The following is a 23,879-nucleotide window of genomic DNA, read 5'->3' as shown; positions in this document are numbered from 1 at the left end:
CTCGCATTGCAGTATCCAAACTTCTTGTCTTTGTCGTAGTTGGAGGTGGTGGCGCACCACTTCCTGCCATCAGTGCCCCCATCTGTGGTGCAGTCTGTGTACAGCTTCTTCATGTAGGTGAAGGGGAACACACATACCTCCCGCTCAGTGGTCACTAAAACACACAAACACACACATTAACTGTTTGTTTTCTAAGAATGAGGATCTTATCTCGGTCTGCTCCTGGCACAGTATTAGTGTTTATATGTTACTGAAAAACAGTGCTTTAAATAATAAGAAAAACAAACAAGTATACTAATGTAGAATACTAGTGCAGTTTTTACAAATACAGAAACCGATTTAGAAATTTTTCTCCGATATAAAGGTTTAAATTTGACATTTAACTAAAAGCAGCAGGTAAGCTGGGCACAGATCTCCAAATGTAGTTTTACAAATCCTGATGAATATGTTGATAATCAGGAGCAGAGCACATCCGCAATATTAGTATTGACATGGAGGCCAGTGATAATGTTACAGTGGTTACTCTGCCTTTAAACTCAACGCTAACTTAGAGCTACTCCAACGAAGGTGGTTAGAAAACGATTAACAAGTCAAGGTCCTTAACATGCTGCAAAAGGGGCGAAAATTTGAGTGACCACTCAGGTGTCATGTTCCCATCACAGCCAATCAGAGCTGAATTAAAGGGTATAAGCTTCACTTTTTCATGTTTTGTCTTAAGATGTGTTGCTGGTACAGCTCAAGATAAGTGTTAAGTAACTTTTAAAGAACTGAAAAGGCCCCTGTTCTTAAGCCACAGCAAGATTTGGTTGTTTTGGCAGCAGTCTTACCAGGTGAGCAGAAATCTCCTCCACCATACTGCATCAGCACGGCCTGCTCATCATGTTTGAAGTCCATCGTCATGGCCTTGCTGATGCCAAATGATGAAGCAGTCTTCTCTGAACCAGAACCAGACACCCGGCATACGGCACTGTTCTTACAGGCCAGCTCTGCCACTGAGCCGCAGACGTTGATGTGATACATGCTGGAGCCTGCTGGGACCTAAAGCACAGAAACTTTACTTTACTACAGTTTTAATAGCTGGATATAATAGAAAACAATAGAGGAACAAAACACAAACCAAAGGAAATAGATTTAACAAGATGAATATTCAAAAGTGTCCAAGATCACTGGGGCGTAACGTTATGGAGCTCACCTGGACTTCACCAGAGAGGGTGGACAGGTCAAAGGTGAACTGCAGCTGGGAGTCGGTGAGCTTGCAGCCGCTGGTCTTTGTGGTGTCTGAACAGACGACGGGAGTTGCCCACTCGAACAAATAGACACATCCCTGCCGCTTCAGCATTTGCGGAGAACCCTGGACAAAGACTTGAAGGTCAGAGCTTTGTTCAACAGTAGCAGTTCATCTGTTAGTACTCTCATCATTAAAAGTGCTGACTGACCAGCTCCACTCCTCTCTGGCAGGTGAATATGATGGTTGAGGTGTAGTTCTGTGCAGGGTTCGACACACACTTGGTGGAGCTGAAGTAAGTGATGGACACTTCCCCTGTTACATTGTTGATCTCAGGGCCACTGGTCGTCCGCCCGATGTCCTTTAGGAGAGAATTACATAGAGAAAAGGGTGATGGCAAAATTATGGACAGACAGAAAGGAACACAGATATAAAATTGAGAGACAGGAGAAGGATCAGTTTTGTTTGATCATGTAATTATTTTGTATTTATATTTAATTCATTTTCTGTAATGTCATAGTTTTAAATGTATTATGTTACTATTAACATAAATCTGAGCTCTGGTTAGGATTAAATCACACAAAAGTGGGGTAAGAGTAAACTGTTCTTACCACAGGAGGTCCATCATCAGGATCCATACAAACAGAAGCTCCAGGGGGGCAGGTGACCCCGGGGATCGGGTTAAGAGGCTGACAGATGTTGATGTAGAAGTCTGGAGTTCCATCACTTTGGTCCATCGCCTCATCTGGAAGGATACAGTCAGAGGAAAGTAAGTCTGGACGAATGTTATGCCCCAGAAATGACACACACGACTTAAAATAACAACTGACATGATTTAAATCATAACATACAGTATCTGATAAGTGTACCTGTTGCTGTGTAGTATCCACTGACATGAATCAGAGGAGTCAGGTCTATGAGACCAGAGCTGTTCTGGACTGAACACCTCACCTGAAAAATTAGATAACAACAGAAACATCAGTGGTTCGTCTTTGTAGATCTTAACACCGGGCTAAGTCTAACACATTGAGCTGTAACAGTTTGTACACTTCAGAAAGGCCAAATGCAATCATTGTCATTTTATATAATGGCTGCATTATTAAGTATTTTCTTCAAATATTTTTTTCTTAAAAATACTGCTGAACACAGTTTTATAGGAATTAATTTGGACAAGTGAGTCGGAGACAATCCTGTGCTGTCATCGCTACATTCCTCTGATCATCCTTGAGAAGTCTCTGAAGAGACTATCTGCAGACTGCGCTCAACACAAATTCAGTTTGCGCTGTTAAATGGACAATTTAGTGCTAGTCGGTGCAGGAATGCTTTATATTTTTTTCATTTTAGTGTGGAAATGAATTATCAATATAAAAATTGGCAATATCACCACAACAAAGTGACTGTACTAACATTTGTGTGAATGTGTTTCGATGCATGAAACACAGGCAGTTTTCTGGGACATTAGTGAAGCTGCTGTCTTTTGAAAAGAAAATCCACTTTGCTTATTTTTACTGTGTTGAATCGGAAAACCTCAAGTTTCCCAAGATTTAAACTGGATATACACTGACTTTTTAAAAGGTCACAAGCACTGACAGGCACTGTTCTTTACTTACTGCTCTGACAGTCATACAAATATACTTACTGGCTGTTCACAGACGAGCGGTGTGTGGAATGAGAAGTAGTGTGTGCAGGTCTCTGCGTTGGAGTCAATGAGAACTGGCTCTGGAGGGGTTGAGCCCATGTTAGGTGGCCTATACAAACACAATGCAAATATTTAGAGTATAGAAAATAGTATATTCCAGTATTAACTTGACAAATATATAACTGGTGTTTTGAAAAAAAAAAATCAAAACGCATAGATTTGAGGTTTCTGACACTTTAAACGATTGTCAAAATGTTTAATTAAGCTGGGGAAAAGTAAATATAATTTAAGAGAAATACATTTTTTTCCACTTCCTGTCTCTATTCTTTGAAGAACAAAGCTTTTCAAAAAACATCCAGAGTGCATGTTGTTACATGTATAAGTAATTAAGTAATGGATTTGCTGTGTGTCCATTTTGTGAAAAGTGGTGTTTAGATTCTGTAAAAGTCCATTTTATTTACAGTCATTTTATACTATAATGTATTCTTCGTAACAGAGATGTTATTTCTGTCTCGATGTATATTAGCTCTCTGTCTGTACACTGCTTTCATTTTGTCCGTATTTCTGCACGTTTTCTGGAAGCTTATGGAAACAGACAAACAGAGCGATACCTCCGATAGTCATGGGGGGCAGTGTTGCCAGCAAAAGGAAGAAGTTTTAACGCTGGCAAAAGTTTTTGAGGTGAGGTCCTGAGAGTTTGGGAGAATTTTGAAACAGCCATATGGTGTTGCTTCAACCGGGGCACAGAGAAAAATTATTACTACAGAGCAGCTGGGAGAAGACTGGACGGGAATTAAATGTGAGTTGGACGGTGGTGAAGGAAAAGTGGTGGCCCATGTGACACAGATTTTATGCGAGTGCCGCAATTGAGAGGTTGTATTGCTTAATATCCATGTCAAAGAATCTATTTTCGTACATAAAAAGATCAAAAACTAGTATTCAGGAGCTGTGCACTGCCCCGTCAAACTACATAAATAAATAATATTCATTAAGTATAAGGTCTTAAAGTATTCAAGACATCGTAGTATGTTAGACACCCTCACAATAACATGGCCAATTTATTGACCACCACTGTTTCTGTTCAAAACTTCATATTAAAAAAATGCATTTTAAAGCAGTTGATAAAGAACACACAAATAAAGATGTAATGAAAAATGAAGGATCAAACAGAGTCTGAAGTACCTGCAGATGAAGTGGATGATGGTTTTGTGGTGGATGTTGGGGTTCGCTGCGCAGGGACTTCCTCCTTCATATGTCAGCTCCAGAACATGATCTTTGTATGAGAGTTTCCTGCTCACCTGACCGCCGCTCACCGCAGTCTTTGTATCCTTAATGCACACAGCTACAACAAACAATATTCACACAGTCAATACAAAAGAACTGCACAAAATCTGATATATTTGCGCTAAAGACTCAATAGATACACTACATGTAAATGATAATGACTTTATGTAGATTACAAGTTTAAAATGACATCAGGGAAACCTTTTTGATAAGTTTGTCCAATAAGATCACTTATTCATAGTTTAAACCTGTTAATCCAGAATAATTAAATCTATTTTTTAAAGGACAATTACATAAAACAGATTTTTATTAACTCAAAGAGGGAGGCAATGTTTTTGACCATTTTTGTTCATTTGGAGTACGATTGAGTCATGAGCCATAGGCATTAGTACTTTCTTACTATAAGATTCAGATTGAAATGAGAATGCAGGATTTATCCTCTAATGACTAATAACTTTCATGAAAAATGTGTATTTTTTCAGCTACCTGTGAAAAAATCTGGTGCATGAATCCGATAACTGTCAATTGCCACGTTTTCTTTTAATGCTAAATGACAATAGACATTATGTGGGTACTCATACTTTTTTTTGCAGTTTATTTGTTTTGTTCATTTGTGCTTTTTAAATGTTTCATATTATTGTGTAAATGTTTTACTTGTCTGGAGCCCAGCGAGAAGAGCTACAAATTCAGACCTATTCGCTCTTTATGCCTCCCAAAGTAGTCAATAATTTGAGAGGTCGTGGAATTTCTGGTCGCTTCTGACGTCGCCCACATGCCCTCAGTGTTACATAAACCAAATTACAAGTAAACAGTAACCAGGAGAGAGGTGAATGAATGAGTCCCTCTCCGTAATTGCAGTTAGCTGATTATGTTCCAAGAAAATTTAAAGCTAAAGTGGACGCTACTGGCTAACTGGATCTACTTAGGAGTCAGCAAGTGCTTGCTCCCATACTTTTTTAAAAATGTATTTGATTCCAAAGGTAAAAGTACTCTGGTACATTTCTATGTTTGCATTTGTGGCAGTGATTGTACGCAGCAAGGCAGGGAAAGAACACCGGCCCGCATCTGAAAGCTGGAAAGATCTTTAGGTCTGTCTCTCATTAAATTTCTCTGCAGGCACGTATGATAGTGATTTATCCAACAGCCTTGTGGAAGCAGCTCTGAAAATTATTTAAGCGAGAGCTTGACTAATCAGTGACCCACAGGATTTTAAGTGTAGTTAAAGGTTTATTCCAGGTCAGCATCACATTTTAAAAACAAAAACATTTCAGCTCTGATCGATTAAAGGCTCATCTAAGGGATTTCTGTGCGTGACCACTGAAGAGGTTTGTAACGTGAGCAGGTCACCTTTGACTCTTTCAATGACCGAGAAGAAACCATCTGCAGAGTTTGCAATTTTATGCATGCAATGGAGGAGGAGTGGTGCTTATTCCATGAATCAATAGTTACAAAATAAACAGCTGAGTGAACCTAGTGGATAGATGTACATACCGGTTCCTGGGCTGCATCCAGCATTGGTCACGTTCCCACAGATGTTCATGCGGAACATCTTCTTGTATTCCTGTTGGTGGTACACGGTGTAACCTCCTTCCTTCGTGAGGGTGTTGAGATCAAACAAATGACCTGCAGGAGAAGAGATGAACAAGGTTTACGAAAGAAAAAGAGGGTTGTTATCGAGGCCTGTACTGTCATTTCTACATGTCATGTGTCCAGTTCCTATCGTCATCAAAAGGAATTTGTACAGAACCACTGATTTGTTTCGATGTCTGACCTGTCGCTGGGTTGGTGACCCTGCAGTCGCCGTGCTGGGTGCTGTTTAGAGGGCAGGCAGCAGCTGTTAGCCAGAGGAAATTGTAAACACAGTTCTCGACGGCAGAGATCAGAGTAGGACGGGAGTCCTGGATGGGAGAGAGGAACACACATTTTACATTGCAAGTCCCACACTGGCTGGATATTTTGGCAACAAAGAGGAAAAGGAAAGACTCAATAACAGAGGTGTTCACACATGATGAAAAACATATTGATCCGTATGTACGTTTTATGTTTTCACTGATGGATGACTGATACGTTGTATTTAACGAATAGATCAACAAGAGAAAAGCAGAAGATGAAACTGACTGAAAACTTCCACTCCAGCTGTCCTATTATCAATGGTAGAGTACTTCCTTTTTTGTGAATAAAGGTTCACACATGTTGTAGTTACCACAGGGTCACGTTTGACTAATCTGTGGCAGTCGGCCCTGTTCAGAATCAGAAACGGATACCCCAGCAGGGCTGCAGGACACATACAGCTGTGGTATTTGTTTTCCTCATTTAAGTTGCTAAAGACAGTTATAGTTACTACGTTACTTTTGTTCGGTCATGTAACGTTGCTTTGTGGGACATTTCTCTGTATTTAGTTAAGTGAAGGACCTGTGTAGTTAGACCGTCAGACCGACACGCCCTCGCTCCGCGCCTCCGGATTATCCGTTCACACTGGGACGCCTCACCAATAATGCGACCCTGATACTACCTCCACATACCGCCGGTGGGACCCGCCGTCAGCGGGACGGAGAGGGTCAGCGGCGGCGCAGCCACATCATGCCGGTGGGACCCGCCGTCAGCGGGACGGAGGGCCGGCTGCGGCGCGGCGGCCACATCATGCCGGTGGGACCCGCCGTCAGCGGGACGGAGTGGGTCGGCTGCGGTGGCGGCCACATTATGCCAGTGGGACCCGCCGTCAGCGGGACGGAGAGTGTCAGCGGCGGTCAGCAGCGGCCACATCTCCTCGTCGGCGGAGGAGAGGATGCAAGCCGGGGACGGAGTTGACCCCGTTTCCATACGTTGTCATCCGAAGGAAACTTAAATAAGCTAACAGCGCCGTCACCCTGCACACTGTGGCATCCAGGAAAGATGCAGAGCGATGTGGAGGAGACATGGCTGGTTAGCTGACTGGTTGACTGGTTAGCCAACTGCAAACTATTGTAAGCAATGCTATCCGAGACTGGAGAGTGAGTGGGAGAACCGCTGAAGCTGACGCGCTGAACGTATTTATACCACTTCCGCAGCAGGGCGGGGTTTATGCAAATCATACGGCCGCGTTACGTAACGCGGCTATGATTTGCATGAATTCTGACCCGCCCATTAAATCCTGAACACAGAAATGGTGAAAAACTGTTTGTGAGCATAGCTCCAAAATTAAATTCTTCATGGCCGAATGGCTATTACATGTTTTAAGTAAACACATTTATGACCCGTTTAATGTGTTTAGAAGAAAATGGCTGATTTTGGTTTACACGGACTTTAAAAAAAATAAGAAAGAATAGTCCAATCTTCATATTTAACAGCCAAATCTGAACATTCTGAGATCAACTATGGGGGAAGTGCTTTTTTTTTTTTACAATCCCAATACAACTTTTCTTAAATAATAATAATAACAACTTGTTACTATGTAGAGGTTATTAAACCTGAAGCATTTAGCCAGCATGTTAAATCACTGGATGCAAATCTATTGGGATTATTTTGCAGGGTGAAACAGGTTAAAATTAAATGTTTTACAGACTGACATCTCTGAAGCTCTCCAGGATACATATACACCATTTATCATTTGTGACGACGTGTATCCCTCACCACTTTGTCTTTTTCACACTTGAAGCGGATGATGCTGCTACTGTTGCGGATTCCATCTGGACAGACCTGGCCGCTGCTGTACTTCAGCTTCAGGACACCTCTGTCCCACACGGGACCGGACTCCACCTGTCCCAGACTCACATAATCACCTCCAACCTTCATACAGGACGCAGCACTGGAGGGACACTTCCATGAGCCTGTCATGGAAGGTAAGCAGAGGGTCAGCCTTGGATGACTTCAGAAAATTCAGTTGTAGTTGGATGCTTCATTTTTACTGTTGGCTTTACTGAATGAAAACATGTATGCACACAGACCTCCCTGCTGCACCAGCGACCTGCACACGTTGATGTAAATGTTTTTCTTCGTGTCCTCTGTAGAGTGCTCCACCTCCCAGTTGCGAGAGTCCATCGCCAGAGGGGAGAGGTCGTACGAGTGGCCCTGACCATCACTAAGGACAGAGAACAGGGCGGAAGCACAGATGGTGAAAATTCAGCAACAGGTGTGTTCATGGTCTGTGCAGTCTTCTGAACAGTGGGTAATAATATTATAGTAACTGGACTGTTATAATGCTAGTCATTACCCTGCAGCTACTCTAGCATGCTTGGTGGTGATAAAAACTCAAAATAAAAAACATGATAAACGATTTACGAGTACCTGTCCAATTTATTACTCAACAATGTGACTGCAATCTCATGATGAGAGGAGTAGAAATAACCTCTAATCAAATCTAGGAAAACTACGATCTTTGACAACTTCATTTCAAGATGTCGACTCCCAAACTCGAAGAAAAAGAAACTTAAATAAAGAAATAAAGAATAAAAAACAAAGATCAATTATCTAACTTAAAACAGCTGAAGTGTAAGAAATCAGAAACAATGGATATGTCAGACACAAGTGTGCATGAAAACAGAGGAAGAAGAAGAAAAGACACGAGGCAGTAAGAGAAGCATGACGTATATGAGGTGGATTTTTTACTTGTAGGAGCAGCTGGTGGTTTTGACCGGGACGCAGGCCAGAGCGGTGGGCCAGCTGAACAGGTAGGTACACTCCTCAGTCTCCTTGATAAACTCTGGTACTCCCTGAGCGAGTGAATCGACACAACACACAGTTAGTCATCATTGCTGAGGGGCTGGGATACATTTCTGTGCTTTACATGAAGAACCTGAAAGAAACTGTCTGTTTGCAGATGAAAAGATGGAGTTTAGATCAGGACAAACCTTGTTCCATTACCCTTAAATACAGTGGTAATGGATCTGCTGGACTACTTCAGCAACTACACGGAACACTTTGTTCCGTCCTGTTTGACTCTTGAATTAAGTATGCCACAACACAGGAGCTAGGTACTCTGAAAATGGAGTCTTATCTGGACTTAAAGTGGAAACAAACTACAGAAATATTTCCCTTGAAGTCAAAGACACTAATCAACTCTGCCAGAACTTATTGCATGAGCTAATTACTTCTTTTCCTTTATCATTATTATAGGTACTTATTATAACTGAGTAAGAGCTGCAAGATCGGCTGTGTGACACTCACAGGGTGTCTGTCACGGTGGCAGGAGAAGTAAATCTCTGTGGATCTCTGGTAGATCCGATGACAGATCTCTCCATTAGTGTAGTTCAGGATCAGCTGTTCTCCGACATAACTCAGGACCTGGTTTGCCAGTCCTGCGCATATGTAACAACACGAAAGGGATCAATATGTGAATAATGACATTGATTGATCCAGAGCTGAATTAAATTAGTAAATGTAGGGTTTTTTTTGGTTTGTTTGCCAATTCCGTACCTCCAATCTTCTCCTTGGTGCCATCCACCTGGCAGGAGGCCACAGTATCGTTGCCGGTGTTGATGTGGGTACAGATGCCTTTCTGCAGCGGCCCGCAGACGGACAGGTGATACATGTACTTTTCATTCCTGACGCCGTAATCTTTACCTTTCAGAGAGCTCAGGTCAAATTCGTAGCCAGTCCTGGGGTCACGGACCCGACAGTTATCACCTGGGAGGATGAGTTTGGACAATGACACACAGATTCTTGTCTCTCCTTTATTGAGGCGTGATCAATATCAGTTCTCATTCCACACCGTTGTGGTCTCTGATATGATTAATCCTTTCCAACACATTAATCCTTACAAATTTATTAAATGTCACCACCGCTGATCCAGGATGTCTACTGGTATGAGGCACCTAAATTCAATGTTTACTTCTGCAAGCATCACAGGCTAGTATAAGGGTAAGTAGAATAAATGTGATCTCATGCAAAGGACTGTTCTCATGTAGTAGGATTGAGTATTTTAATCTTCATTTCGCCAACAGCTGAGAGCAAGTATCCAGAGGTACGTTTAAAAATGTGCAACATCAGACAACAAAAGCGCTTGACTCAAATTAGAGCAACTGTTTGTCTCAATCAAGACCTCACAAATTCAAATCAAAGACTATCTAAAGTAGTCATATTATACCCTATTTCTACAAGTTAATCTAGTTCCCTGGTGTCCTAATGAAATGTCTGACATGCTTTGGTCAAAATACCATAAGGATGAAGCACAATGGCAGTTCATAACAGTTCAATAACCCTGCCAAAACAGCCCTGTTCAGAACAGTCTGTTTTGAGTGCCTGTCTCTTTAAATGCAAATGAGACACAGGTAATCCACCCACTTCTTCCGGGAGGTGTGACGACCCTGGCACGCTTATGCTACCATGACAACAATTGAGCGTGAACCCTGGGAGAAACATGGCTGCAGGAGGAAACTTTGCTGTCCAACCTTACATGTTTGAACCAGAGTCAGACCCTGATCAAGAAGGAGCTAGCGAATAAGTTGTTCAATGTAGACTGCAACAAGACGTTTCTGAATGGTGAGTTGTGAGCTTTATTTTACTTTTTCTTAAAAATCTGTATGTTTGTACGTCGGGTAAATACGGTCGCTGACTAAATACGGTCGACCGCTGACCGCTCTTTGTGTAACTCACTGCTTATAAAAATCTAGATTTGTGTTGGGTAAACATAAGTAGCATGCTATTCCCCTTACGAGTCCGCAATGTTTTTTCGGCCTTTAACCTATGACCTTTAATTTATTCATATTAGGATCTGCAGACATCCTCTGATCATGATGAGTTGCCATTTTTGCTCGAATTCCAAACATGTCAGACTTCAAATATCTGAATTTGAAAGACATATCCAATAGCAGCAGTTTTAATCTAAATATATTTGCATCCTCAGTTCTCATCACTTTGTAACATATGCGTGTTTTTTACCTTGAGACTTCCTGACAGGACAGGCCTTCGATGTCCTCCAGATGAAGATGTATTCGCAGCCGTCTTCACGGTCAAACATGGGGGAGCCCTAGAGACACACACACACAAACACAAAACATTAAAGTGTCACAATTAAAGCTGTAATTTCCAGCTTGTTGTGGCATTTGGTTTGCCAAAAGCCTCTGTGTATACATGCCCTCTTATGCCGAAAGGATGTAGACTGTGGCTAAAAATAGCTAACGTTCTAAAATGTTTAATTTGTTTTGACGCGCTAATCTTGTCCATATGCTGTCGACATCCATGTAAAGCAGAGTTTCTTAACTTGCTTTGGAAAGGTCAGATGTCGACAAAAATTCACATGGACATCTGAATCATCCAAGTTCATCTTTTTAAACAAAATTAAAAACTTGCGGAGGTTCTGTCTGAGTTCATAGTAAAAAAAAATCACAACATTTTGACCAGATGTAGCTATGGACACACCGCTGAGAACACTGGTGGTCCGTCACAGTAGACCTCTAATACTCACTGGGTTTTCATCACACTGGAGGATGACGCGCGTTGAGTAGCGGGACGTAGAACCACAGCGGTCTCCGTTCTGGTACAGGATGCTGATGGAGCCGTCCTCCGCCGCCTGTGGCCTCGACTGGACGTATCCCAGGTTGTAACCCTTTCCATCGATTATACCACAAGCTCCCAAAGGACCCACTGGAGAGACGAAAAGAACACATTTAACCACAATCTGAGAAGCTGATTAAAACATCACTATGTTTACACCTTATATATGAATGTGCAGGTGACTTGGGGAAGTAAAGTGGATGAGCACACTGACCTGGACAGTCCTTCACAGTGGGGAGAGGTTTGCAGATGTTGATGTAAAAGCTGCGTGATTTGACCCCATCTGTGTCTATGGCGATCCAGGGGCTGTCGTCTACGTCCCGGATCAGCTGCCTCAGGTCGTACTCGTTACCCTGAGAATCTATAGATAAGAGACAGGTTTATTTACACAGGCTGGTACTTATAGAAATGGTTTCATTCTGTTAACATCATCACTCTTCTCAGCCTAACACTTCCAGACATCTGGTTTATTGTCACTTTATTGGGTTAGCAACTTCAACTATCAGACAAAGAGGAACACAAACCTTAATAATAACTAACAGACTAACTTAATAACACTTTTAAAAAGCAAAAAAAAAATTTCATTTCATTAAATGTTCTCTGTTAACTACTAAGAAACCCAGATGATGTGCCGATTCTACATATTTTCCACTTCACTTAAGATGTGTGTGTGTCAGTGTGTGTCCATACCAATGATCTGACAGTCAACTGGAGCAGGGATGCAGGCCAGGGCGGTGGAGAACTCAAAGAGGACGTCGTGGACCACAACGTTGTCCGGTAAAGAGCTCATGTCCTCTTGCAGCAGTTTTAACGAGCCGGGATGAGAGTTTGGATCACACACGAAGTTAATGGTGAAGGTGTCCCGCTTTGCTGATAAAGAAAGAAAAACCAAGGGTCAAGAGAATGTTCAGATGTTTCAAAAAACAGTCGACTCAAAAATGAAAATTCAGTCATTACCTACGTGCTCCCAGTTTAGTTTGTTTTTTTCCTAGTTTGTTTGGGGGAATTTAAAATCACTTTTTGCTAAGAGAGGAGAATATGTCTTTGTGTGTGTTTTGTGTGGTTAAAGAAAATAAGAAATAAATGGTAGAACAAAGCATTATTATTTCCATACTTCAATTATATACTGACCATACTACTGACCTAATGTTCTCTGAAATATCATGTCATCTTTGTCAAAAGCTGCTTTTTCAAATGTTAAAAACACTGTTCGCTTGTTGCATTGAAGATGTAATCTACTACATTTTGTATCCCTGCTACCTGTGGAACTGTCCAGTTGTCCCCGATAGGTTAGTGAGAGATGGCCATCTGTGGAGTACTGGAGGGTCTTCTTCACCCCAACTGGGCTCACAGGATGCCCTTCTTCCAGCTCACAGCCAGCCATGTCCTTTCCACATTCTGCCACGTCTGCGCAGATATTCACCTACAGGGTGGTCAGTAGGAGGGATTATATTTTTGTTTCTTATGTTATTTTTTGTTTCAATAGTTTTACTATCAATGATTCGGTCTTACCAAGAAGTCTTTTCCATTTGCCTTTGTCCTGTATCCCTTCTCTAAGGCTAGAAGCTTAAGGTCAAACAGGAAGCCAGTGTTGGGGTCGACCACAGCACAGCTCTGAGAAACAAAGACATCATCTCAATGTGTTTTCAGCTCGTCAATCTTTCCAGATGTTTCAGTAACTTAAAGTCCAGATGAAACAGCATTAGAATATCTAACGTCCGTATTGTGACATATTTCTCAGTGAAACAGGATCAACAGGCAGGACATCATGTTGGTGGTTAGCTAACTAACCAGTCTTAGCTCTGTGACACTAAAAGATTGAAGATTTTGATCATTTTATTACTTCAGGGCCACTGTACTAAACACGCTATTATTTTGTTTTACAGGAAGAGAACATGATTTGATTCTGATAACAATACAGAGAAGTTGTTGTTTTTGACATGTATTATTAAATAACTCTCGACTTTAACAATATCAGTTGCCCACCTTAACATCTGGCAAAAATAGTTTCTTTGTCAGTTAGCATAAATTAATAAACTGTTGTAATTTCAGAACTCACATCATTCTCGGTGGTGGTGATGGCACACGCTGCTCTCGTCTCCCACCTGAAGTTGGCGGTACAGTTCTGGTACATCAGGAACTGCGGGCCCGTTGACTTCACAGTGTGAAAAACAAACAGAGTCACATGTTGGACACAAAAACAACAATCAGTATCAACTTTACCGTTGGAACTGCACAAGAGTCTCACCTCAGAGCCTCTGGAGCAGACCAGGTGGATGTGTGTCGTGTACGTGAGCCTCTGGCCATCCGAAATGCAGACGGACCCATCGGTGAACTCCAGCAGCAGCCGGTCTCGGCCCTCGATGACAGGCCCTCGCTTGGACATACCCATGTTACTGACTGACACTCGCTCCTTCATGGAGCCCTGTGGAGGAAACAGCTCCAATTTATATTCAATTACTTGTATATGTGATTTGTATTATTCATTATTATCCTCTCTATTTACATCTCATTAAGTGGAAGAAAATGTAGTGTACCAATTTCCCTTCAGGGATCAATTTAATATTTCTGATTCCCTCTAGTCTCACATTTTGAGGTCATTTTTGAGATGGCCGTTTTGTATTACTCCTGATTCTTTACCGGATCCCCACGGCATCCAAAAAATGGTTACTAGTCGTAATTAGGTCCTACTCAAGAAAACAACCACAAAATGAAAACATTTAAATTGTGCAATTTCGATCAGTGAAATAACTCTCTAGGTAAAGCAACCAACAGAATTGTATACCTATGATTAAACAACAAAAAAAAAACCAACAAGACAAAAAGGTACCAAACTGCTGTACACGCAAAAAAAATCTGATTTTTAATTTCGACATTTGTGATTGATTTTCAGAGCAAGCTCTATTTTTAATCTCTTTGATGTTGTTGGTTCTTTTCTGTATTGTGGATGGTTGGTCAAATTTGCTGCTTGCCTGAGTTTTAATTTGGCGACCACTTTTCAAGTTTAATAGGTGCACTATGCGAGAGTTTCAGTTTAGTTCAGTTTAACGATACACTTCAGGATGATTTTTTTGTTTAAGGGTCTTAAGAGCTTAGTTTTTTTCAGCTGTGTGTTTAGCTGTTACAGACCTGCTCATACATGTAGTCCATCTGACAGACAGACGCATGGTGGTCGCAGCCTGGGACAGCGTTTAATGGCCGACATATGTTGATGTAGTACTTCTTCAGGTTCTTGGGTTCAGACAAATCCAAGACCTCCCAGTTGCTGCTGGAGGTGGAGCGTGACAAACTGGAGGCAGAAGAAGATAAAAAGAAAGTGAGGAAGGGCAGGATGGTTACATTAACGTCTTCTAGTTCATCTTTTTATCTCACTTGATTATGTGTGTATGTATTTGTATGTATCCCTGCGTTACCTGGATAAGTCGTACTGCTCAAGAGATTTTGGATCTGTCACCAAACACTCATGAGGCCTCTCAGGACATGCGTAGGATGTATACCAGTGGAAGTTATAGGTGTAGTTGTCCTCAGCCTGCATTTATAAGACAAGATTAATGATGGTGATGTACATAATATAGAGACAACAGAAGGCCATAAAGAAAATGCTGAAATGCACAGACATGTATTGTAAGGCAAAACAATAAGGGGAAAGAGGAAGGAAGTGTACCTGGAATTCGGGTTTTCCAGCTCCAGCTTTCGGGTCACAGAGGAATGAGATGAGTGTGGATCTGAGAGTGTGTTCTTTGTTGTTGTAGCGGGAGCCGTTACTGTAGGTCAGCAGGATCAGGCCGTCGTAATACGACAGACGGGAGTTCGCTTCTCCGAGACTCCAAGAACTGTAGAATCACAATGGTGTTAATTTTGTGAACTAAAACTATAACAGAAATTGTTCGCTTTCATAATAAAAACTATGACGAAATGTTTTGTTTTCCGCGACGAGAAAAGAGGGGACTAAAATCTTAGTGATGGGCTGTAGGACATGTTTTGAGTTGTTGTTGACTAAAACTAGATTAAATCTACAAAGGATAAAACTGACTAAAATGTGACTAAATCTAATACGCATTTTTGTTTAAAAACTAAGACTATGACTAAATCTAAAATTTCTGCCAAAATTTCCACTGAATCACAATAAAGCTCAATTCATAGGATCCTAGTAGGTGGAGTCAATTTGATTCACATTTCTCTTTACCTATTTTACAGAACATACATTACATTGGAGATGAAACTCTCTTCCAACTCTCTATCCTTTTGCTTTTGTGTCAGTCAGCTACTCTTTTCATTCACATGGTTACAAGACAGAGCATAATACAGACCGTGGGCAGCAGAACTGTGACCCAAGAAACCAGAGTAAAACTGATTGTGATGGTAAGAATCCAAGCAATACCTCTGATTAAACAAGGTACTCCTATCTATTATATGTACTATATACATAATTATCTAAAATTATCTGGGTACACTATACATTATGATAATCAATAAGAGAATATCTCATTAGATTTTTTTCTGCTGGAGTATGCTATGGTGGATTGATGTGTTCTGCTTTGAGCTATTTTATTTATTTTTGTTATTTAGTGAGTTTTTATTTATTTCTTAGTGATGAACATATTTCTATTTGCTGGTGTTGATATGAATATTATTTTGGTGTATTGCCATCCAGTGTAATGTCTGATGTCCTGTAGCTGTAACACAGGAATTTCCTTATTTGGGATCAATGAAGTACATCCATTTATCTATTTCACCTACAAGTTGGACAACAGGCAACTGAAATCCACCAATGAGAAAAACATTTATTTATCCTATAGTTCTTTTATAGTCCTTCTTACCTCGTTTCGACCTGACACGCTCCGGCCTTTTCGGGACAGTTGGCAGTGTTGACGGGACCACACACATTGATGTAGTAATCGTAGCTTCCGCTGGTCAGGTTGTAGTAGCCGCCGTCTTTTTTGAGAGGCGACAAGTCGAAGGAAAGGTCTGCGGAGTGACAGAGGCTAGTTAGAGAGGAGGATTAGGTCAAAGTAGCTGACTCTCATCAGTGTTTGGTCTGGCGGTGCAGATTATGCAGCTACAGCTAGGTGGCAGCACAAGCAGGTTTTTTAATGATTCTCATGTGAGCTCAACTATCCTCATGAATGGTCAAAGTGGAGCTGAAACAATGAACTGGCAACTCAGGGTTTCCCCAGGAAGTTGGTTGTAACAGGTAAAAGTGAGGACCAGGGCCAGCTATAAATGAGAAGTCTGACACCTTGATGTTTTCTTAATAGACCAAACTTAATCAAGACAATACACATCTTATTAAAGAAAAATAAATGTTGGTTGCAACTCTAAAGGAAAGCCTGTTCATGATGTCAAGATCACATAAAGCAGCTGAAGAAAACGATAAGCAGAGTTCAAAATCATGGCTTAAAAACGTGATGAATCTCTCCCCTCGTGCTCTAAAGACTTAACAGGAGAACAGCAAAGACCTTTAATGTGATTTAATCGTTTTTCCAATGATTCACTTTCCCCATTACACTGTTGCTGTATCATCTTTCCTTCACGGCCGTGTTTATTTTTGTTCAAGTGAAATATTGATCAGTGAGAAACCACCTCGATAAAAAGCTGTGTTTTTGTGTCGTACCAGCCTGAGCGTCCTCCACCTTGCAGTCGTCTCCCTGCGTCTTCGAGAGGACGCAGGCGGCAGCGGTGTACCACTCCAACTCGTACTTACATCCATCAGAGGAAACACTACGCAGGACAGGAGCACTCTCCAGATCTCCTGCAAGAAGACAAGAAAAGTGTAAGAGCAGCAACAGCATCACAACAGATAACTTCTCTCCAGGCAGCCTACCTGGTTTGCACTTGAGTGTCAGAAAGGTTTGGATCCTCGACTTTCTATTGTCGCAAAAACTCCCTTCAGTATAGACCAGTCTGATGTCATTTCCTAGTTGAGCCTTATGGGGAGAGGAGAGGAAGCTGCCCAGACTGAAGTGCCTGTTATCCTTATCTGTAGCAGAGAGACACAACTGATAATGTGCACTGTAATGATGGAATATGTCATCCATTTGTAAAGATAATTTGTTTAGATCCTAGTGGAGACTCTTACCCACGGCACAGATGGAGGCGTTCAGCGGGCAGCCATCAGCAGCTCCTGACTGGATGACTTTGTGACAGACATTGAGGTAGAAACGTGAGTCCGACCTCGGAGACTGAGCGTCCACGGCCTCCCAGTTCCCGCTGGAATCGGACCCTGAAGCAACATACAGAGATGCAGAGGAAGGTGATCGTTGAGCAAGAAATGTTACTTAACGACAGACTGAATGGAAAAGATTCTATAGTGAGCGAAAATGGACGGAACAAGTTGCTTTATTGGGGACAAATATTGACATTTCTCAAATACATGAACATTTATCAGGAGGCATTTACCACTGAATAGTTTATGATTATATAAAAAATAGTAAACACATTTTAGAGATATCTAAATCCTGATTGATTTCTCTGTATGGATGTTGGGTGATTTTAACCTACGACCACTTGTGTCTGCAACTTGTTCGGAGCTCTTAAACTCACCAGGGTATCTTGTGAGGGGTGAAAGGTCGTAATGTTTGTTTCCTTCTCGGACTCGACACAGCAGGTCCTCCTTCTCCTTCACGCAGGCGAACGCCGTCTCCCACTCAAAATAATAAGTGCAGTCTGTCTCGCCCGCAAAAACTGGATTTCCACGCCCGCCATTGGCTGCAGAAGATTAAGATGATGAAGATGAACTGATTAAAGTTCTGAAACCATTCCTACTATTCATTTATTTTGAATACGTTAAAAAATCTATAATCTATAAGTTTATAGGAAAAATGTTTCAATGATTCAGTCTCTACGCGTGTGATTAAAAGTGTTAAAAATAACACATATTGGACATTAAAAAGAAAACAATGCAACAAGGGAACGGCAGACAAATCACATGTTTCCTTATTTTGACCTGCAATTGTTAATTTTTTAAATGGAATAACAAAAAATTAAATGAATCCTGTCCTTGAATGATCTTACTTAAAGTGAGTATGCAGAACAGATTGTATGTACAGAATTTATGGTAGGAAGAGCTTCTTGTGATGACAGTTTCCCTCAATATCTGCCACTGTCTAATTCCTGAAACGACCACTGGATGGTGCCGAAGTAAAAGAAATTGTGTAAGTTAAAAATGAAGTCTCAGTCTCACAAGCAGTCTTGTTGCACTCAAAGTTGATGATGGTCATTCTCTGGAAGCCGGTGGAGCACGTGGCGCCATCTGGGTAGATCAGAGTCAGGTCTCCATCTGAGTAACTGATGATGAAAAAATAAACACAGGGGGAGAGAAAAAAACAGGGTTGTAAGGTGACAAAGTATAGAAAATTTTGATAAATGGGTGATTGTTCATTAATCTAGTCATACATCTAAATCTAGACTGTTGTACTTTTCCTGTAGGGTGTTTCTCCTTTTCTGGATAATGGAGTCAAAATATTAAAGAAAAATTCATGCCACCTAAAAATGTGGGAATCACGTCAACCAAGATGTTCGAAGAAGACACATTGAGGTTTTACTGGTTCATCAGATCATGTTTGTCTCTTTTTTCTCTGTTGTTTGTTTGTGGACTTCATTACATGGACACAAACAGATAATAGAAAGTTTTGGATGCCTCACAAATGGGGGTTGGCTGCCAGTGCGTTAAACTAAAGCTGAGCAGCCATGCGTGGTAATGTGGAGTCTGTTCTGCAGTTCAGGTTTATATCACAGCGGATTGACCTACAACATGTAAAATGCTGCTTCCATTGACATCAAAACAGGCTCTTTACAGCATCCATGAGGGAAACAGGACCGTGTACATACAACCAAAGTTTCTGACGTGTCAGAGATCCATTCGAGCCAGATCGTTGATCGTTGAGGCGATTAATTGGGATTTGTGAAGTCCCTCAAACTGCTTCTCAAACAATGACCGATCCGGCAGAAATTTGGCCTGTTTCAAAAATTTGTCAGGGGTGACCGAATCCTTACAGTGTGTGCCCGACATAATGTGCTAAAGCATGTTTGAAATACTATCCAGCAACAAAACGTTCACCATGGTGGGAGACAGATTTTTTAAAAACCTGAAGCGGGTAAATAGTTAAATAAAACACTGTTGAATCACACATTACCGTAGTGTCTGGTTCTTATATTTTCCAGCCACCTTCGGCGGCACCTTTCCGGACTTCTTCACCTGGCAGGATGATATGTACTTCTCACCATCACATTCTGTGGTTGGGATCTTTCCACACACGTTCAGGTAGTAGATGTAGCTTTCGTCGCCATCACTGGGCCCAGAATGTGATTTGTACGGAATATCTGAGGCTGTGAACAAAAAATGTCATCAGAGGGTTCAAGCTGACATATTTGTCCACAGACTAATTTAATATTTTCTTACTGCAGGTACCAATGGGACATCTCCGATTAATGGATTATATAGATAAAAAGTCAGGTGAAGTTTCATAGTCAACAAAACATTTCTGGAGCTTCCAAGCACACAGTGTTGCAGCATTCTCCTGAAACTCCAAACAGCTTTTTCTGGTGTAATCCGAATCTCTGGGAGTCGATTGATTTGAAAATATGTTATTTACATAATTTTTCAATCTATATCTTTACTGTAGCTGATAAACTAAAAGCTTTAGTGCACACAAGCTCTGCTGCATCACGATAAAAATGGTCTTTGTTTTTTTATCAAACCTTTTATGTAAGTCTCTCCAAGAAAATTAACAAGAGTATTTCTAATAATGTGGAACTATTCCTTTAAAGATAATAAAGATGGGAAAATACACTGACAGCATCCAGCTTCACCAGGAGATACAGTACTTCTAGTAAGACAGCTCACATCATGGAACTAAAGTATCATACATGAACCGTGACAAGAAGTGGAAAATGCTTTTATTCTATATTTCTAACAATGAGCTGGCAAAAATCAGGAAGGGCATTAGTTTACTCATGAAGCTACTTCCTCTAACTGGGATATAAAAAGCACGAATATGAACCAATAACTCTTGTGGCTTAAATATGTAGTCATGTATAATATGAGAGGTGGAGCTTTAGTTTGAGCTATATTTTAATGTAATTTAGTTTCATGTGCTGGTACGTAGTTAGCTGCAGTATCCAATTTGTGACTTTAATGTATATTGAAGGAGGAAACTACTCCTTCTTTGCTTGTGTGTTTTACCTTGTACGAACCAGTTTGAAGCATGAGGATGTGTTTGCATTTTGGCTGCCAATCCTTTTCAAAAGGCATTTAATGAATGTATAAAAATGTCAGAGCATGGTTCTCAAATATGAATTGCATAGAGTCCTTGTGCCAGGCTGAAAAATTGCTGCTTGGACAAGATACCAGGTCTTTTCGTTCCTTTTATAATTAATCTGTTTCAACTATGTACACTCTAAAGCTATAAAAAAAAAAAAAAAAAAAAATCTCTACCCATCCTCTCCCTTTATTACGCTGTCCAAGTTTAGTAAAGTAACACCACTGAGATTGTTTGCCTCGGGAACAGCAGCTTTTCCCTCATTGAGACGCGTTCACAGTTGCTCTCAGTCTAATGACTTAAGGGTTCTCAGATGCACTCAGAGCTCAGGATTCTTACTACAGTGTAACAGTTTCATGTGCCAGTACGTAATTAGCTGCAGTATCCAGTTTGTTAGTTTAATGTATATTGAGGGAGGTGTTTCCTCCTTCAATATACATTAAAGTAACAAACTGTGTAACAGTTTAATTTTTTTTCAAATGAGACATGTAGAAAAACGTTGTTTCTCTATTAAAGAAAACATGCCCTTTAAACCTAGGCAGGTTTTTCTGAGAATAAAAGTCTAAACTCATTAAAATAGAATTTTGGTGCACCAAAAAAAATCTGCATGTTTTCTGCCAAGATTAAAATCTTGTTGACAGGTTGTTGAAAAAGAACAATAAAAAGGGTCCATTTTTGCACTCTTGCTAGGGCAGGGTAGTAAAGTAAAAATAAAAGATTGGGAAAAAATAGAAAACATATTGAAATTAATTTGTGGGAAAGCTGTAACAATAAAAAGTCTGGGGGTCTTGACTCATGGGCTGGACCTCTGAGATACCTGCTTCAGAAGAGAAAATACTCACGGCCCAAGGTGAGGGGTGTCAGGTCGATGGACATGTCATGCTGTTCGCTGGTCAGTTTGCAGTTGTTGCTCTCCAGGTAGTCTCTGTGACAGGCGTATTCAGTCACCCAGTTCACCTCGTAGCGACAGTTCACCTCTGCGGTCATCTTAGGAGTGCTGCCCTGTGAAGCCAAATCACACTTTCAGAAAAGCTTCTGGCACATAAAGCAGAAAAGCATGAAAACCAGGTTAAAGTAAAAACAATGAGTGTGTGTAAGCTACCGAATGTCTGCTTGATGGACAGATGAAGGTGATGGTGACTGCGGGAATGTGTCCGTGGCAGAATTCGGGAGGAGTCACACTGGAACTGGCTTCATACTGTAACATCAGTCTTAAGAAAAGAGGAGACAATAAGTAAGTTCAACAAACTACTTAATAACTGATTAAAAATACTTTCTCCTTTAAAAATTACCTTTCATTTGGTTAAATTAAAAATGTATCTTTCTGAATGATACAGGTTACTCTGCAGCCATGCATGATAAAGATTTTGGAATAAAAATAAACAGAACATCAGCACATTCTAGACAATAACAGACCAACCTTTAAAATCATTCAAGTAAATATGAAATCAAAGCAACAGAATAAAAGATATGCCCAGAGTACAAGTTGAATTCAGAAAGTAGGTACCTGTCGCTGGAGACCAGCTCCAGCTGTTTGGAGGGAGCGCCCATGTTGTAGGAGCCCTGACTGGTGACCAGACATGCTGCAGATCCTTCAGGACAGGATTTGTCTGGACGGTCTGAGAGAAGATGAGAAAAGATTTAAAATAAGAAAAAGAAAAGGAAGTTGGTTTACAAAAGAATATCAATTGATATCAAACTGAACATACATGCAGCAATTTGCAGTAATGCTCAAGCTGCAGTACTATAGTTTTTTGTCTATGCTCTTACCCATGTATCTATTCTCAGGATTTTCATTCATTGTCTTTTATTTATGTTTTTATTTCCTCCTGAAAGCATTTAATATGTCACAGCATTTTGTATATTCTAAATGTCTGTGCAGCACTTTGTAAACCCGTTTTTTTCAAAAGTGCAACATCAATAAAGTTACTTGAAGCTACTCAAATAACGTTGCTGTTGTAAGCATTATTTCTTTTCCATCATTTATCAGAGCATTACTGATCTTGTTATCATGTCCAGGTGATCAGTCATTTTAAGTACTTCCATTGATACTCACTGAGGCTTCTGCAGATGTTGATGTAGAAGTCGATACTGTCGTCACCATCGTCCACCAGATAGCCGTCGCTCACTTTGATCAGAGGGTTGAGGTCAGTGCTTCTTGCCGTCAGAGTCGAACACGTAACAGGGCACCTGGAAAGAGAGGAGGCAGCTTCAAACTGCAGCACTCACATATCAAAGTTGCATTCAGAGAGGGAAATGGAGGGTTATGGAAGAAGGAGAAAATGATAGCCAACTATGTTGATAATCTAGTAATAGTTTCAGTCATTTTTCAAGCAAAAAATGTGAGATTATTCTCTGGTTCCATCTTCTGTGTGAGGATTTGTTGCTGTTTTTTTTGTCTTATTTGATAGTAAATTAAAAGTCTTTGGGTTTTGGACTGTTGGTTAGACAAAAGTAGCTATTTGAAAGTGTCACTTTGGGCTCTGGGAAATTCTGATGAGCATTATGATTAATTTGTTGACATTTTACAGAAAAAACAATAGTAAGTAAATACTTAGATTTTTCAGGTATCTGTACTTTACTTAAAGTATCTATTTTTTCTTACAACTTCTGAATTTTCCTTCCTCCATTTGAAAGCAAATATCTGATTTTCATCCTCACATTTTTCAAAACAGGCTTGTTACTTGAGCTTGAATGGATTGGATGAATGGGAATAATGGATTACTTCCCACCACCACAAGACTGATTTCAACCTATTTTTCTCGGTTCGGTGCTGTGCTTAGGGCGCTTTACTAACCCAAAATGTCTGTAACTGATGTCCTGGAAACTAGAGTCAACAATCAATTATCTTTGCATTGCATTTAGGAACATTGGACTGTTTAGGACTGTTACTGAATTTTAATTAATGAAAAAGCTTTTGGTTAAATTGATCTATATTCATTTTGAAAAACACAAAAAATATTTTAAAAAATCCAAATCATTTCATTTTGTTTCATCTGAC

The 23,879-nt window shown here is 40.6% G+C and overlaps 1 protein-coding gene across 1 annotated transcript in view; it reads right to left on the bottom strand.

Annotated features, from left to right (window-relative positions):
* The window catches only part of igf2r (insulin-like growth factor 2 receptor), a 48,418-nt gene that overhangs the window by 9,983 nt on the left and 14,556 nt on the right, over positions 1-23,879 (bottom strand). Inside the window, 38 exon segments of the mRNA XM_030404958.1 lie at positions 2-154; positions 828-1,038; positions 1,193-1,351; positions 1,437-1,586; positions 1,837-1,970; positions 2,095-2,176; positions 2,865-2,973; positions 4,047-4,206; positions 5,640-5,771; positions 5,920-6,046; positions 7,758-7,954; positions 8,072-8,205; positions 8,733-8,836; positions 9,291-9,421; positions 9,540-9,749; positions 11,004-11,091; positions 11,530-11,708; positions 11,833-11,979; positions 12,309-12,488; positions 12,879-13,041; positions 13,131-13,232; positions 13,678-13,773; positions 13,867-14,043; positions 14,748-14,907; positions 15,032-15,147; positions 15,283-15,451; positions 16,439-16,586; positions 17,233-17,370; positions 17,443-17,598; positions 17,698-17,841; positions 18,162-18,326; positions 18,802-18,905; positions 19,754-19,946; positions 21,721-21,880; positions 21,981-22,089; positions 22,386-22,497; positions 22,935-23,028; positions 23,030-23,068. Coding sequence (XP_030260818.1) covers positions 2-154; positions 828-1,038; positions 1,193-1,351; positions 1,437-1,586; positions 1,837-1,970; positions 2,095-2,176; positions 2,865-2,973; positions 4,047-4,206; positions 5,640-5,771; positions 5,920-6,046; positions 7,758-7,954; positions 8,072-8,205; positions 8,733-8,836; positions 9,291-9,421; positions 9,540-9,749; positions 11,004-11,091; positions 11,530-11,708; positions 11,833-11,979; positions 12,309-12,488; positions 12,879-13,041; positions 13,131-13,232; positions 13,678-13,773; positions 13,867-14,043; positions 14,748-14,907; positions 15,032-15,147; positions 15,283-15,451; positions 16,439-16,586; positions 17,233-17,370; positions 17,443-17,598; positions 17,698-17,841; positions 18,162-18,326; positions 18,802-18,905; positions 19,754-19,946; positions 21,721-21,880; positions 21,981-22,089; positions 22,386-22,497; positions 22,935-23,028; positions 23,030-23,068 — 5,332 coding nt within the window.

This window comes from Sparus aurata, chromosome 22 (assembly GCF_900880675.1).
Source record: "Sparus aurata chromosome 22, fSpaAur1.1, whole genome shotgun sequence".
NCBI lineage: Eukaryota > Metazoa > Chordata > Actinopteri > Spariformes > Sparidae > Sparus > Sparus aurata.
The sequence above is the reverse complement of the archived record's forward strand: the minus strand, read 5'-3'. Positions and strand labels throughout refer to the sequence as shown.